General features: G+C 49.3%; 1 protein-coding gene across 1 annotated transcript in view; it reads left to right on the top strand.

Annotated features, from left to right (window-relative positions):
- DNAH8 (dynein axonemal heavy chain 8) overlaps window positions 1-18091 on the top strand; it is a 1853457-nt gene that overhangs the window by 1365508 nt on the left and 469858 nt on the right. Inside the window, exon 57 of the mRNA XM_063918852.1 lies at window positions 11985-12198. Within this exon, the coding sequence (XP_063774922.1) occupies window positions 11985-12198 (214 nt within the window). The remainder of the gene's footprint in view (window positions 1-11984; window positions 12199-18091) is intronic.

Genomic DNA, 18091 nt, shown 5'->3' with positions numbered 1-18091 from the left:
TGATGTACTGTAGGTATTTTCCCTTATGCTATGGACATCATTTTCTATATAACGTACTTTTGAACCATATTTTGAATAATACTTTGGGAATACCATGGGCAATACCTATGTCAGTAATTCCCATGTCTCCTGGAGTGAAGGTCAAAAGTACTACACTGCAGATTTTCATCTGGGCAGGTTCTTGTTCTTCCTGCAAGCTGGTGTGGATATGGGCCTTCGTTTAGTATCCATTAAGGTTCAGATCTCAGCCTTATCTATTTTCTTCCAGAGAAAGTTGGCTGTTATCCCGGAAGTCCAGACATTCTTAAATGGTGTCCTTCGTATTCAGCCACCCTTTTGTACCTCCCACGGCACCGTGAGATCTCAATTTGGTCCTGACCTTTCTCCAGTCTGAATGGTTTGAACCCTTACACCGGGTGGACATGAAATATTTGACTTGGACTCAGCAAGTTGTTGACCTTGGCCTCAGCAAGGCGTGTCTCGGAATTGGGTCCTATCCTGTAAAAGCCCTTATCTGGTGTTTCACGAGGATAGAGCGGAGCTCAGGACTCACCCGCAGTTTCTGCCTAAGGTTGTGTCAGCATTTCACATCAACCAGCCGATAGTGGTTCCTGTATTGTCTGACCTGTCAGTTTCTTCTAATTCCTTGGGCGTTGTTCGAGCTTTGAAGGTGTATGTCAAGAGAACAACTCATCACTGGAAATCATATTCCCTTTTTGTTCTCTATGACACTGCGAAAATTGATTGTCCTGCTTCAAAGCAGTCTATTGCACGTTGGATCCGTCTGACTATCCAACAGGCTTACTCTTCAGCAGCCTTGCCACTGCCGAGTTCTATTCAGGACCACTCCGCAAGGTCGGTGGGTTCTTCCTGGACAGCTGCCCATGGTGTCTCGGCTTTGCAGTTATGCCGAGCAGCTACTTGGTCTGCTTCGACACATTTGTAAAGTTTTACAAGTTCGATACCTTGTCTACAGAGGACCTTCAGTTTGTTCGCTCGGTTTTGCATACCATCTCAGTATCCCCTACGGACTAGGAGAAAAGGAATTACCAGTATGTATTAAATTTATATTTTTTGGGTTACCCTTTACATGTTACCTGTAAACTACTACATATACATACACCAACCTACCACTAAGACTAAAGAGAGGGACAACAGTGCCAGTGTTTAATTTTTTTTTTATTAAAATTTATTATTGACAAGTAATATTTTTACATTTAAATTTTAAATGGTGGTGGCACTAAAGGACAGGAAGAACCAAACACACACACAGAACCAAATATTGGTGTTCAACTCTCCATCCCACAACCTACCTGTTGAAATGGTGTAACCATTTCCCGTTCAGGACAATTGGTTTACGACGTACCCCAAGAAAATTACGACATAAAAAAGGTAGACAGTTTTGTTTTTTTCATCTTACATGTTTTTGGACTATTTTATACTTTCTCTTACGTCCTAGAGGATCAGAGCCGGCCTTAGGCATAGGCAAACTAGGCAAATGCCTAGGGCATTTGGTATGCTTAGGGGCACCAGCAGCTTCTGCTGATTAAAATGATATGCGGCATGCCTATATTCTGTGTGTGACTGCAGCTGTATCTGCATACGAAATTCTACGTTGCAGTGTATTCCTGGAAATCACTGTCATGTAGCTTTTCGTATGCAGATACACCCGCAGTCGCACACAGAATATAGGCATGCTGCATATCATTTTTATCAGCAGAAGCTGCTTCTGCATCCTAGCCACAGAGTAATGCAAATAAGATGCATTTTCATAAACAAAAGGAGCCCAACGTTAGCAGAGCTGCCAGCTGACTCATGCCAGGCATCTCCTGCAGAACTAGCAGCGGTGCTAGGGGGCACCAGCCAAACTCTTGCCTAGGGCATCATATTGGTTAGGGCCGGCTCTGTAGAGGATGCTGGGGTCCATATTAGTACCATGGGTATAGACAGGTCCACCAGAAGCCATTGGCACTTTAAGAGTTTAAGAGTGTGGGCTGGCTCCTCCCTCTATGCCCCTCCTACCAGACTCAGTTTAGAAAATGTGTCCGGAGGAGCTGGTCACAGCTAGGGGAGCTAGAAAAAGTTACATTTTTATTTGTCAGAGTTTTTTGTTTTCACAGGGAGGCTGCTGGCGACAGCCTCCCTGCAGCGAGGGACTGAGGGGGGAGAGCAGTGTCCGTCCTGCGGGGTCTTGAGCCACTGCTCCCACTGACTGAACACTGGCTTCAGAGGGGTCTGACCGCGCCCCGCCACAGGGGAACGCCCGCTCCGGCAGCCGGCCGCCACCCCCCTCGGGAGCTGAAGAAGTGGCGAGTGAGTCACTGTCCCCCCTTGCAAGTGGGGGGTCAGTGTGAAGAGGGCGGCCTTGGGGTATGGAGTGCAGTCTCACCCGCGCTCCGTGATGGCTCAGCGGTACTACGGTGCGGCGCTGGGAGGGGCGCCCTGGGCCAGCGCCGATCCCTACACTGTCCACTAAAGTCTGTCGGGTTCTGAGGATCCAGGCCAGCGCAACTCCTCCGGCCAGTATAATCTGTTCGTGAGCGGGAAGACAGCGCCATTGAGGGTGCGGAGCTTCTCCTCCGAGCGGACCCAGCGGCGTTCAGCGCCATTTTCTCCTGCCAACAATCACTTCAAGTGGAACCGGGTCCCTCCAGAGCAATCTCCAGCTGTTTGTACGGTACCAAGGGGGTTGTAGAAGGGGGGTGGGGGCTGTATACAGGCTGTTTGACCTATTAAGGGACACAGCCAGCGCTGGTTGGGGACTCCCTATACCTTTGATAGCACTGTTTGTGGGTTGGCACCAATCTCTATGTCTCTCTGCCATTCTTGGGGGAAAACTCTGTCTACATAGTACCCTGTGTGTTTGTGGGGTGTTTGAGTGTGTGCAACATGTCTAGGGACACTGTTTCATATACAGCAGATGATTTGTCTTCACAGGAAGACTCCACTCCATGTAATCAGGATTGCACAGTTTTAGCACAGATCCCAGCTAGAGAGCCAGAATGGTTAGCCTCTCTGAGGGGGACTATTTCTCAGATTTCTGATAGAGTGGCTAGGACTGAGCATGCCACTCAGGTCCTCCAGTCCTTTATGGTTGTGTGGTCGGATACTGCTTCCTCGGGGTCCCCAGCGGTACATTCTCACAAGCGTGCACTTGCAATTATGCAGGATGACACGGACACCGACTCTAATGCTGCAGACGGTGACGGGGATGTGTCGAGGGGGGCGGCATCACTTGCCAAGGGGGTGCAGTTGATGATTAAAGCTGTTAGGGATGTTTTACACATCTCGGACACAGCACCGGAACAGGTGGAGGAGGCCTTCCTCACAGATCATAAGAAGCCCCCCTCACTTTCCCGGCTTCCAAGGAATTGAATGCTATCTTTGAAAAGGCATGGGAAACTCCGGAAAAGAAATTCCAGATTCCTAAGAGAGTCTTGGTGGCCTTTCCCTTCCCAGAGGAAGATAGGAAGAGATGGGAGTCTCCACCGATCGTGGATGCCTCTGTCTCTAGGCTGTCCAAACAGGTGGTATTACCGGTCCCGTGGTCTACCGCGTTAAAGGACCCGGCAGATCGCAAGGTGGATGCTACGCTAAAGTCCATTTACACGGCTTCAGGAGCTATATTGTGGCCTACTATAGCCTGTGCTTGGATTGCAAAAGCGATTGCCAGGTGGTCTATCACTCTGCAGGAGGAATCGACTACGCTGGATAAAGGTGACGGAGGAATCGACTACGCTGGATAAAGGTGACGTTGATTTATTTTTACATAATATTCAGGATTCTGCAGGGTTCCTGGTGGATTCCATGAATGACCTGAGTTCTATGGCTGCAGGGATCTCCTCCATGTCTGTCTCGGCTCGCAGGGGTCTCTGGCTGCGCAACTGGTCTGCGGATGTGGAATCCAGGAAGTGTGTGGAGGGCCTACCATACAAAGGTCAGGCTCTCTTTGGGGAGGCGCTGGATGCGTGGATTGCCACGGCTACCGCGGGTAAGTCTCCTTTTCTCCCCTCAGCTGCCCCGGCTACGAAGAAGCCTTTTTCATCTTCCACGTCACAGTCCTTTCGGCCCGCAAGGCCTAGAAAGAACAAGCCTTCGAACACCTTCTTCAGAGGTGGTCGTGCCAAGGGAAAGAAACCTGCTCCCGCAGGTTCCCAGACCCAGAAGCCCACTTCTGATACCCCTAAGTCCTCCGCATGACGGTGGACAGCTGGGCCTGGAGGAAAGACAGGTGGGGGCTGTTACGTTCTTTGTGCTCCGAACGAAAGATAGTGAGTGGTAAGTCCCGAGCACAAGAACGTGACGCTGAAATAATGACAAGGTATAATAATAACCCCTAGCAACCTAACTCCGTTGTTTCACCCGCGTGGTCAGTCTACGCCTGCGAGACTATGTGTTTTTGGGCCCATGGCAGCCACGTTTGAAGGGCGGATTAGGTCTGCCCAACTCCGATGCCCCCCGGTCTTAGTATGAGACAAGGCGTAAACGGAGACGGGATGATAACAAGGGGACCTCTAACTAAATACAAAACTGAGCTAGGGGCTACTTCTGAACAACAAACTAAACGTATGTGCGGCACGGCCGCCAAAGGAAAAGGAAACCAAGGTACACTATCCAAACCCTACACGGCACCGCCATATACCAGGTAGGACAGCTATGGCGGAGCACCTCCGCAAAAACACCAAAAAACAAGAATAAAAGGAATTCCACGGCCCAGGCCGTAAAGCGCGGCAGAAGGCCGCTACTCACAACACCGGGAACAACCGTAGGTGAACCGGAATCTTCGGATCTTTAACACTGGTGACAACCGACAGGAAGGCAGGGAGAAGTACAAGGATTGGCTTCCAACACCAGGAGCCAGGACCACCGGAACAAGATGACTGGACTACAGACCACTGGACAGGGAATTTTCTCCAGAGCAGGAACAGCTCACAGGAAGCTATCACCGGCGTCTGTGTAATGCACTGAGACAGAATATAACAGGGAGCCCTCCAATAGCTGCAGAGAACCTAATTAGTGATGTCATGCAGCTGCCTTGCTGCACGACTCAGAGTTAGACAGGTGTTAAGTGATTTATATGGCAACGGGGAACGCGATCCGCCCATGGCGTCCCCGTTGCCATGGACCCGGCGGCTCAGCGCGCACGGCATCCTGGGGTTTCCAGGGACCCGGCGACTCAGCGCGCATGGCGTCCTGGAGTTGCCAGGTGCCTGCGGGGGAACAGGGAGGCGCGGCGGCCGTGACCGTTGCTCAGCAACAGTCGGGCGCCGGCGATAGCCGCCGCGCCTAACAGGGGCAAGACTCCGGCAGTTCAGCCACGTCTGGGTGTCGTAGGGTCTGGACCCCTGGGTTCTGGATATAGTGTCCAGAGGGTACAGACTGGAGTCTCAAGATCCCCTGCCTCACCGTTTCTTCAAGTCAGGCTTGCCAGCCCTGTTGGCAGACAGGACATTTCTTCTGGAAGCCATCAGGAAGTTGGTGGTTTCGGAGGTCATTGTTCAGGTTCCACCTCAGCAGTGGAACAAGGGTTATTATTCTAACCTTTTTGTGGTACCGAAACCGGATGGTTCAGTGCGGCCTATTCTAAACTTAAAGTCTTTGAACCCTTACCTCAGGGAGTTCAAATTCAAGATGGAATCTCTGAGGGCTGTCATCTCAGGACTCACGAAGGGGGAATTCCTGGTGTCTCTGGACATCAAGGATGCTTACCTACACATTCCCATTTGGTCGCCACATCAGGCATACCTCCGGTTTGCACTGTTGGACGAGCACTATCGGTTCCAGGCGCTGCCGTTTGGCCTTTCCACAGCACCAAGGATCTTCACCAAGGTGATGGCGGAGATGATGGTTCTCCTCCGCAGGCAGGGGGTGAACATAATTCCATATCTGGACGATCTCCTGATCAAGGCGTCGTCCAGGGAGAGGCTGTTGTGATCTATCACGCTCACGACACAGCTGGTCAGGGAACACGGTTGGATCCTAAACCTTCCAAAGTCTCACCTGGAGCCGACAAGGCGACTGTCTTTCCTGGGAATGATCCTCGACACGGAAGTGCAGAGGGTGTTTCTCCCGGTGGAAAAAGCGTTGGTGATTCAAACTATGGCCCGAGATGTCCTACGACCTACCCGGGTATCGGTTCATCAATGCATACGCCTCCTGGGGAAGATGGTTGCCGCCTACGAGGCTCTACAGTACGGCAGGTTTCATGCTTGCCCTTTTCAACTGGACCTCTTGGACCAGTGGTTGGGCTCTCACCTACACGTACACAAGAGGATACGCCTGTCTCCGAAAGCCAGGATTTCACTCCTCTGGTGGCTGCAGCTTCCACACCTTCTGGAAGGGCAAAGGTTCGGAATTCAAGACTAAATCCTTGTAACCACAGATGCAAGTCTAAGAGGTTGGGGAGTAGTCGCTCTGGGGGAAACCTTTCAGGGTCGTTGGTCGGACAAAGAGTCTCTCCTCCTGATAAACATCCTGGAGCTCAGGGCAGTGTACAACACCCTTCTGCAGGCAGCACACCTTCTACAACATCGGGCTGTTCAGATGCAGTCAGACAATGTGACTACAGTGGCCTACATAAATTGACAAGGCAGAACAAAGAGCAGGGCTGCCATGGCAGAGGTGTCAAAGATCCTCACCTGGGCAGAAAGGCACGCGGTGGCAATGTCGGCAATCTTCATTCCGGGCGTGGACAACTGGGAAGCAGACTTCCTCAGCAGACACGATCTCCATCCAGGGGAGTGGGCACTCCATCTGGAGGTGTTCGAGGAGGTAACCGGTTGGTGGGGGGTTCCCCACATAGACATGATGGCCTCACGCCTCACCAAGAAGCTACGGAGTTACTGCTCCAGGTCAAGAGACCCACAGGCAGTGGCGGTGGACGCACTGGTAACTCCGTGGGTGTTCAAGTCAGTGTATGTGTTCCCTCCACTTCCTCTGATTCCAAGGGTTCTTCAACTCGTGAGAAGAACAAAGGTCCTGGCAATCCTCATCGCTCCAGACTGGCCAAGGAGGGCTTGGTATGCGGATCTGCTGGATTTTCTGCTGGAAGATCCACTGCCTTTACCTCTTCGGGAGGATCTGCTTCTGCAGGGGCCGTTCGCTTATCAAGACTTACGCGGCTACGTTTGACGGCATAGAGGTTGAACGCCAGATCTTAGCTCGGAAAGGTTTCCCGAGTGAGGTCATTCCTACCCTGATACAGGCCAGGAAGAGGGTAACATCTAAGCATTACCATCGCATTTGGAAGAAATATGTTTCTTGGTGTGAGGCCAAGAAGTTTCTGGCGGTGGAGTTTCAACTTGGACATTTTCTCCTTTTCCTGCAAGCAGGGGAGGATATGGGACTGAGACTGGGCTCTGTCAAGGTCCAGATCTCTGCTTTGTCCATCTTCTCCAAAAACAGTTGGCTGCTCTTCCTGAGGTTCAGACCTTTTTGAAAGGGGGAAAAGGGCCCTAATTTGCACACCTTAATTAGGTAGTGAGGTGCTACTCTGCTTGAGACTTAGTAAAGTGTACAGAGGGAAAAGGTAGCAGGTGCACTATCTCACACTAGCTCAACCTGTAGTAACCAGAGGCACTTAGCATATTCCTGGCCAGGGCTATGAGCTTACCCACCGCATCGAGGTAGCCTCTCATTGGGTAAGTCCCTAACACTAACTATAGGGGTTCAGGTCCAGGGGGCAGGACACCCCAGAGCCACCCAGCCAGACAACCCCAGGGCATCGCAGGAGTGATAAAAATATAGGGTTAAAGAGGTAGGAGCAGCTGTTGCTGCATGTGTGAATAATGTGAGGATTAAAAGAAAATTATGTGAAGGTGTTACATATATATAAAACAAACTATAAGGGCAATGGAGTGATGAGATAGTGTTAAATTGCAATGCCCCAGGGATACCCAGCCACGGCAGGCACAGGGAGCCCCGCGCCCCAGAGAATTCCCCCCATTATAGACTGCCATAGTAAACAAAATGTAAGAGTCTTACCTCAGTGTGCTCATTCCAAATGTAAAGGCTATAGTGTTGGACTATTTAAAATCAGAGGGGTGGGTGGGGCAGGGTGCTAAATTAGGGTGAAGGTGTCTCCTACCTTCAAAAATGTATGAATACATCAGTTACAGAGGGAAAAGGGCCCTAATTTGCACACCTTAATTAGGTAGTGAGGTGCTACTCTGCTTGAGACTTAGTAAAGTGTACAGAGGGAAAAGGTAGCAGGTGCACTATCTCACACTAGCTCAACCTGTAGTAACCAGAGGCACTTAGCATATTCCTGGCCAGGGCTATGAGCTTACCCACCGCATCGAGGTAGCCTCTCATTGGGTAAGTCCCTAACACTAAAAAGAAAATTACCTCAGTGTGCTCATTCCAAATGTAAAGGCTATAGTGTTGGACTATTTAAAATCAGAGGGGTGGGTGGAATGAGCACACTGAGGTAAGACTCTTACATTTTGTTTACTATGGCAGTCCATAATGGGGGGAATTCTCTGGGGCACGGGGCTCCCTGTGCCTGCCGTGGCTGGGTATCCCTGGGGCATCGCAATTTAACACTATTTCATCACTCCATGGCCCTTATAGTTTGTTTTATATATATGTAACACCTTCACATAATTTTCTTTTAATCCTCACATTATTCACACATGCAGCAACAGCTGCTCCTACCTCTTTAACCCTATATTTTTATCACTCCTGCGATGCCCTGGGGTTGTCTGGCTGGGTGGCTCTGGGGTGTCCTGCCCCCCGGACCTGAACCCCTATAGTTAGTGTTAGGGACTTACCCAATGAGAGGCTACCTCGATGCGGTGGGTAAGCTCATAGCCCTGGCCAGGAATATGCTAAGTGCCTCTGGTTACTACAGGTTGAGCTAGTGTGAGATAGTGCACCTGCTACCTTTTCCCTCTGTACACTTTTTGAAAGGGGTTCTGCACATCCAGCCTCCCTTTGTGGCGCCTACGGCTCCGTGGGATCTGGATGTGGTGTTGCAGTTCCTGCAGTCAGCTTGGTTTGAGCCTCTACAGTAGGCTGGTCTCAACTTTCTCACGTGGAAGACGGTCACCTTGTTAGCCTTGGCATCTGTAAGACGCGTGACGGAATTGGGGGCTTTATCTTGTAAAAGTCCATATCTGATCTTCCATGAAAATAGGGCGGAACTTACTACCTAAGGTTGTGTCGGCTTTCCACATCAACCAACCTATTGTGGTGCCAGTGGCTACTGACTCCTCAATTACTTCAAAGGCCTTGGATGTAGTGAGGACTTTGAAGATTTACGTGAAGAGGACGGCTCGTCACAGGAAAAGTGACTCCCTGTTTGTCCTCTATGATCCCAAGAAAATTGGATGTCCTGCTTCTAAGCAGTCAATTTCACGCTGGATCAGGTTCACTATCTGTCCGAAATCCGTAAAGGCCCACTCTACTCGTAAAGTGGGCTCTTCCTGGGCGGCCGCCCGGGGTGTCTCAGCGGTGCAACTCTGTCGAGCTGCTACTTGGTCTGGGTCGAACACCTTTGCCAAGTTTTACAAGTTCGATACTTTGGTCTCTAATGACCTCAAGTTTGGTCAAGAGGTGTTGCAGGAGCCTCCTCGCTCTCCCTCCCATACTGGGAGCTTTGGTACATCCCCATGGTACTAATATGGACCCCAGCATCCTCTAGGACGTAAGAGAAAATAGGATTTTGGTTACCTACCGGTAAATCCTTTTCTCGTAGTCCGTAGAGGATGCTGGGCGCCCGCCTAGCGCTTTGTTTTCCTGCGTTGTTTCTTTTTATAGTTCAGTGTTACCTGGTTCCTAGGTAAGTTCTGAGTTGTTTACTGTTTCAGCTGTTGCTGAGTTGTTTCGGCATGTTGACCGGGTTTGCATGTTGTGTGAGCTGGTATGAATCTCGCCACTATCTGTGTAATTCCTTCTCTCGAAGTATGTCGTCTCCTCGGGCACAGTTTCTAGACTGAATCTGGTAGGAGGGGCATAGAGGGAGGAGCCAGCCCACACTCTTAAACTCTTAAAGTGCCAATGGCTCCTGGTGGACCCGTCTATACCCATGGTACTAATATGGACCCCAGCAAGGATTTACCGGTAGGTAATCAAAATCCTATTTTCTCTATCCATGCCAACATAGAGTTGGTTATAAACCTTGTGGCGAGCCACCAATCCTGAAGCATGGCAAGGGGATGCCGTTCTACAATTGGGGGTCCCAGATGGCAAAACTTTTCACACAAAACACAAAAATGCAAAATAGTGGTGTCTACCTTTTCTGTGTCGACCATTTCCATGTCGACCTTTTGCACTGTCTACCTTTTTCATGTCGACCTTTTTACCATGTCGACCTAATGTCTGTCTAACATGTAGTGTCTATCTATTGATTGTCTAACTAGACACTGTCTATCTATCATCCCACACCCAAATACGACCTTTAGCATCTGAAAATGGTGCCGGCTGCAGCAGGCGCCCACACAGCCCACGGCGCCTGCTGCAGCCGGGGTGTGGGTGGGCGGCAGGCGCCTGCAGTGTGACTGCAGCCGCGCCTGCAGGCCGCAGCGCCCCAGGCACCTCCCCGGCTTGCCCGTGCCTAGAATCGCTCCTGATCCCAGCATGCCCTACCACAGTTTTAGCATTTCCTAATACAATAGTTCCCAAACTTTCTTGAATCACTAGGAGTATCAGCACTTTTTTCACGGCACCCCTACTAAGTACACTGTGCCTACCTTCCTACCTGTTAGGCTGGGGCCACACGTAGTGGCCAAGAACGGGACCCGCATGGCCGGAAGGAGCCTGCACATGGGCTCCTATACAGCTGCCCACACATATGCGGCGGTGCCGCAGCCGCAGGATCATACAGCAGCATGCTGCGGTTGAGCCTGATGACAGGACAATGGGATTTCAAGTTGAACACATACGTTTAAATGTGCATGTTCACACAGTGCGGCTGTGTTCTATTGAAATCCCATTGTGGCACTGGCCGGATCCTGTCCTGCGGCATCCGACAGAACAGGATCAGTGTAAACACAAAATCCTCCTTTTGGCCAAAACTTGCCCGCTACGTGTTGCCCCAGCATTAAATCTAGTTAGTGGCAGTGTACAGTTGTGCTTCTGATTGTCCACATGTTTTATGATTGGCAGCAACCAGCATTGGTTTTGCCTATCACTATTAGATTTTATCATGGACCACCGACCTGAGGCACTCTAGCAAGAGCCTCGTGGCACCCTAGGCATCCTGTTAAGGAACCACTGCCCTAATAGAAAAACTGGTAGGGCATGCTGGAAAATGTAGTTTCACAACAGCTGGAAAGCCACAGGCTGGCCAAACCTGCTCTACAGTGCATCCTTAACCATTTGCCTGGCATGGTCGCATCGTTTTACGACCACACCAGGCAGTGCGTTATCTGATCTGATCGCAAACTAATGGTCTAACAAATATTATTTCTCAACTACATTTGGACAGTAAACGTCTGTTAATAATGTTTATTAATATTGCAATGCTATTCTGTTGCTGGACTGCTATACTATTTCTTTATGGTCTATTAAAGCATAAAAATGTCTAAAGTAAGTTTTTTAGCGTTACCTTAAAAGAAAAAAAAAAGCCACAACTATTATCGCCAATTACTTTATAACATGAATAAAACCATCATCTCAGAGCAGAGTCGGACTAGCCCACAGGGGAACAGGGGAAACCACCGGTGGGCCCCACTGCCTGTGGGCCCTCCTCCTCCTCCTCCTCTAGGGATCAGGTTTCAGACTCTATCCTAGTGCACTTGAATTATGCATTATACTTATGTCACATTATACTTCACAAGAATATGGTTTATTATATATTTACCAAGGGGAACAGAACATATACTCTGTAATGGTTAGGCAAACCTCTGTGGTGGCTGGCCGCACCCCAGTAGAGCCAGGCCACACCCTTAAGCATGGGCCCCTACAACAGCATCCCCCCGGTGTGCCCTTCATTCCCCAGTCCGACACTGTCTCAGAGTAAAGGTCTGTTTGTGCTTGTGCAGGTGACAAATGAAATAGTTCGGCAAATGATGGAGATGCAAGGAATGTACAGTCTGGACAAAGCCGGGAACTTCACTACAATTGTAGATGTGCAGATAATCGCGGCTATGATACACCCCGGAGGCGGCCGCAATGATATCCCGCAGCGTCTGAAGAGGCAGTTTGCCATTTTTAATTGCACATTACCGGCCGATACATCCATTGACAAAATATTTGGTAAATGTCATCACCTGAAACAATTTGTTGTTATTTAGCTTACAGTTCACTTGTACAATATACATTTGTTGTATTTCCGAAATGTATATGGTCTGAGATAATATTATATTATTTTCTGCTCCCTTTATCCCTGATCACATCCCTTTTCCATTTTATTGCAGTGTTATTTGGGTGTGGCTCATAGGGTCGACAGTAACTAGGTCAACATTAACTGGGTCGATAATTATTGGTCGACAGTGACTAGGTCGACATGGAAAAGGTCAACATGGAAAATGATCGACATGAGTTTTTTTAATACATGTCTCTATCATCCATAAGGGACACTGGGGACACTTAGTACAATGGGTATAAATGGGGTCCAAAGGAGCCAGTGCACTTTAAATTCTTCAAACAGCGTGTGCTGGCTTCTCCCTTCTATGCCCTCCCCCACAGCACAGTTTAGGAAAATGTGCCCTCAGGAGAGGATGCACACTCTGGAGCTCCAAAGGATTTATTTTTCAGTTTCTTTTAAACGTTTATTATTTTCAGACCGTTGTCCTGTCACCGGCCTCCTGGAGGTGCTGAGTCGGATCCCGCTGAAAGGACAACGGTCCTGAGGGTCAGTGTACCGCAGGCATTGCGCTCTCGCGCACACACCTGCAGTACGTCGCACACCCCCAGAGCCTGAAGAACAGATTGTGGTGAGTGTTGCTGGCATACAGACTCCCTCTGGGGTTATCCCATCGCCCCCCCCGCGCAGAGTGGCAGCGGCAGTGTACTTAAGTGTTTGGAACTCCTTTTACACAGAATAGGGGACATTGCCAGTATAAATAAACATGTAGCTCCAGTGCCATTACAGGGGGCGGAGCTACCTCAGAGCGGGACCAGTGGCTTCCTGGCGCCATTACCTGCACTCTCAGCACTGCAGCAGGTCAACCAGCTCCTCCAGAGGATACTCAACGGCCAGACACTGGTACAGGGGTATAGTTAAGGGGCAGAGCCCGCAGTGGAGACCCTTTACTGGACTCCTCACACAGTATACAACCATATTGCCTAACTTTCTATATTCTAAATTGTCAGTTACAGGCTGGTGCTGGTCCCTCCTCTCTGAGCGTCTCCACACATACTGGGCTGGGCAGGCTTGCTTGTACGTGTGTGTGTGTTTATGTTCGCTGTCAGCATGGTGAAGAAAGCTGTGTGTAATGTCTTTCACTCCAGGTTTTCTCCTTCCCCTGAAGATTCTCTCATGTGTGAGCAATGCAGTCAGCCTTCACAGGATAGTGGGGCTTCTGGGGGTGATTTACAAGAACAAGCTTGGCTGAGTGCTATTAAAACAATGATGGCTGACATACTGTATCCAATGAATTAACTACTGCTAGACAGGAAAGGCAGCAGTTACAACAGTCTATGGCTGCTCTGACTAAAGATAGGACACAGGGCAAACGTGTAACCCCTCACATCCATTACCCCAAAAACGGGGGTTACCTGATATCCTCTCGGAATCCGAGTAGAAGGTACCAGAAGTGGAAGAGGGGGAGGAGCTGAAATCTACTACTGAGGTGGATGATTCCTCTTCAGCGCAGGACGTAGAGTCACTTATCCTTGCTATAAGGAATGTTTTGCATATTCCTGGGAATGAAGCAGATGTACAGCAATCCTTTTTCTCTGCACAGAAAAAAGTGCTGGTCACGTTTCCTGATTCAAAGGAACTGGATGATCTTTTCAGGGAGCCATGGGCTACTCCTGACAAGAAATTCCAGGTGCTTATGAGGGGCGAAAGATCTGGGAGACTCCCCCTGCTGCAGATGCTTCAGTATCACGCCTGTCAAATAAGACAGTACTTCCTGTACCAGGGTCTACTGCCTTGAAGGAACCTGTGGACAGAAAAATAGAAACAACTTTGAAATCTATTTATAATACAGCTGGAGCCTCCCAGAGGCCTATTATTGCAGGCTGTTTGGTGACTCACGTCATTCATACCTGGGCAAGTAACCTTCAGGAGGACCTAACTGGGGATAAATCCCTGGCTGAAATGGTGACGCTAATTCAACATATCCAGGAATCGGCCCATTTCCTCTGTGAAACAATAAAAGATATTGGCATTATAAATGTTCGTACTTCTACCATGGCAGTTTCTGCATGCAGGGCGTTGTGGCTACGTCAGTGGATGGTGGACGCGAAGTCAAAAAGGAGTGTGTAGGCCTTACCCTGCACAGGAGATTGGCTGCTTGGATGTGAGTTAGACACTTGGATCTCGAAGGCTACCGCTGGAAAATCCACATACCACCCATCTGCAGCTCCACCAGCTAGACGCTATTACACGGGACCATCACTGCAGTCTTGTCAGGCTGCAAGGTTTACGGGAAAATCCAGAGGTGCCTCAAATGCGGCACAGGATCTCAGGACCAGGGCGTCAGTTCTGCCTCCTCAAAACCCTCAGAACGACGGTGTCCCTCCGCCCATGGGGTATCTCAGGGTGGGAGCTCGTCTGAGATTCTTCAGCCTCATTTAGAGAAGCCCCTGCCAGGATGCTTGGGTAAAAGACCTCTCAGGGCTACAGAGTGGAGTTCGAAAGTTCTGCACCTCACAGGTTTTTCAAATCAGGCTTACCGGCTTCAGAGGACATGTGCCGCACACTACAGGACGCCATTCAAAAATTGGTTTGGACCCAAGTCATTGTCCCAGTGCCACTTCAACAATGAGGTGAGGGATATCACGATCCTAGGCACGGCGATTCCCCAGATACGCAAATCTGCGAATTGCTGCCACGTGACACTGTTACTGGATACCTGAGCGCATGCGTTAATTTCAACACGGTCACTGCCACCAGCCAAAGTACAAACGTTTAGGTTATGACCAAAGGCAAACTTATGGCTTTTGCCTTCACCCAGAATTATTAATATTTTGGTAACGCCTCTTTCAGAGAGTTGGGTTGGATACACAACAGAAAACAGAGCTAATATTGATTATTTAATTTAAGTAAATACTTCAAAGCTTATGTTACAGAAAAAAGAAAGTTACAAGAATATAATGGTAAAAAGTCAAAGTCACATCAGAAAAGACAATTTCAATAAAAATAAAAATAGGGAGATAAAAACCCACCGATCCTAGCGCTTGCAGAGAGGAACGATGGGATGAAGTGAAGCCTTTTCAGCTATTTGGGACATTCTGACCCGCTTCTTTGATAATGCACAATTTCCATCTGTTTCTCCTATTTAAAACTCAGGTTGCACGTTCAACCCCCCTCCCTCTGGAGAGTTTGTTTTTTAACTTTTCCAAAGCCAGAGAAGGTATTGAGTGTCAGCTCATACCTGGCTTCCCAGCCACTCTCTCAGGGGCGAATGGCCTTATCTTCTTCTCCTTTGAAGCTCTGGCCATGGTTCTTGTGTAAACAAATGGCTGGTTCTGAGAGGACACAGACCAGGAAGGGCTTAACACCTTTCTGGCCCTAGCTCTGGTTCTGGGGTAATTAAACTAGCTCTGGTCACGAGGAATTTCACACCTAAGCAGTCAGTGTGTCTCTAAGTTCTGTGGCTACAATGAAATGCCAGAAGATCAGTCAAGCTTCTACCATTTGAAATGCATAGACAGTTATCACATATTGGTACATTGATACATCGATCAGAATATTGATAACACATACATTGATTTTAACAGGTCTATTTCTACTTAAAATAGCCTGGATCATGACAGAGGTGAGGGATATTATTACAGCCTTTTTGTGGTACCAAAACCGGATGGTCCAGTGAGGACCATAATGAACCTCAAATCGTTAAACCCATATCTGCGGGTTTTCCAGTTCAAGATGGAGTCTCTGAGAGCAGTGATCTCAGGTCTGGAGAAGACGGAGTTCTTAGTCTCTCTGGACATAAAGGATGCGTACCTTCATATTCCGATATGGCTGCCTCATCAAGCCTACCTCAGGTTTGCTCTGCTGGACGAACACTACCAGTTCCAGGCGCTACCCTTCGGCCTATACACGGCTCCAAGAGCCTTCACAAATGTGATGGCCGAAATTATGTTCCAACTCAGGATTCAGGGCATGAACATTGTCCTCTACCTGGACGATCAGTTGATAAAAGCGAGATCAAAGGAACAACTGCTGGACAGCATCTGCCACATGACATCCCTGCTGTCACGTCACGGTTGGATTCTAAACTTTCAAATATCCCACCTCGAACCGACCCAGTGTCTCCAGTTCCTCGGGATGATCTTGGACACGGTGGCTCAGAAGGTCTTACTTCGTGCGGTTTCCAACTGGATCTCCTGAAGAAATGGTCGGCTTCGCATCTGCAGATGCACCGGGTCATACGTCTCTCACTGCAGGCAATGATTTCTTTCCTATGGTGGTTGCAACCCTCCAACCTATTGAAGGGTTGGAGCTTCGGGATCCAGGGATGGATTCTCTTTACCACAGAAGCGAGCCTTCGAGGTTGGGGAGCTGTCACCCAAGGGGCACAGTTTCATGGCAGGTGGTCAAGCCACAAAGCCGTTCTTACAATATACATACTGGAACTCAGGGCGATATACAATGCTCTGCTACAGGCGTCTCCTCTGTTTCAAGGTCAAGCCATTCAGGTTCAGTCGGACAACGCCACGGCTGTGGCATACGTCAATTGGCAGGGAGGGACAAAAAGCAGAGCCTGCATGCGGGAGGTATCCAAGATGCTCCCCTGGGTAGAAAGGAATACAAGGGCAGTATCGGCCATATTCATTCCAGGAGTGGAAACTGGGAGGCGGACTTCCTAAGACATCAGGACCTACACCCAGGAGAGTGGGTTTTCCATCCGCAGGTATTTAAACTATTAACAGATCAATCTGATGGCCTCTCGACTCAACAACAAGCTTCGGTGCTATTGTTCCAGTACGAGGGACCCTCTGGCGGCGGCAGTGGACGTGCTGACAATGCCATGGGTTTACCAGCTGGTGCACCTGTTTCCTCTGATTCCGTTACCCCCCAGGATTCTATAAAGAATCAGAAGAGAGGGAGTTCAGCCGATTCTCATTGCCTCCGATTGGCCTCGAAGCGTTTTGGTACGTGGATCTTATAGCCATGGCAATAGAAGACCCCTGGCCCCTGCAGGAGGATCTTCTTCAGCAAGGGCCGTTGTCTACCCGGACTTACGGTGGCTTTGTTTAACGGAAATGGCGGTTGAGCGGAAACTTCTAGCTGAGAAGGGGATACCAGGTAAGGTTATTACAACCATGATTCAGGCCAGAAAAGCTGTCACGTCAAAGCATCACCACCATATCTGGAAACAGTATGTCTCCTGGTGTGAAGGCCGAAAGTATCCGGCCGCGGATTTCAAATTGGGGCGTTTTTTAAGTTTTTTGCAGGATGGTGTGGATATGGGCTTAAGGTTGGGCTCCATAAAAGTTCAGGTCTCGGTCTTGTCAATTTTCTTTCAGGAGAAATTGGCGGCTTTGCCTGAAGTTCAGACGTTCCTACAGGGTGTCCTTTCGCATCCATCCTCCTTTTTGTGCCGCCCACGTCACCTTGGGATTTGAACGTGGTTTTGACCTTTCTGCAGTCCTCTTGGTTTGAACCACTGTTGTCGGCTGAGGACAAGTACCTTACGTTGGAGACGGTTATGCTCTTAGCATTAGCTTCATCCAGACGCGTTTCGGAACATGGTGCTTTGTCCTGCAAGAGTCCCGACCTGGTCTTTCATGAGGACAGAACGGAGCTCAGAACTCGTCAGCAGTTCCTGCCTAAGGTGCTTTCCAACTGAATCAGCCTATTGTGGTTCCGGCGGCTTCGGCCACTTCCTTTATTCCTGAGTCCTTGGATGTGGTGCGAGCCCTGAAGATCTATGTCAAGAGGACAACTGCTGTCTGCAAATCGGATTACCTCTTTGTGCTGTGTGATGCTCACAAGAAGGGTTGTCCTGCTTCAAAGCAGTCGATTGTCCGT

The sequence above is a fragment of the Pseudophryne corroboree genome, chromosome 4 (assembly GCF_028390025.1).
Source record: "Pseudophryne corroboree isolate aPseCor3 chromosome 4, aPseCor3.hap2, whole genome shotgun sequence".
Classification (NCBI taxonomy): Eukaryota; Metazoa; Chordata; class Amphibia; order Anura; family Myobatrachidae; genus Pseudophryne; species Pseudophryne corroboree.
The sequence above is the reverse complement of the archived record's forward strand: the minus strand, read 5'-3'. Positions and strand labels throughout refer to the sequence as shown.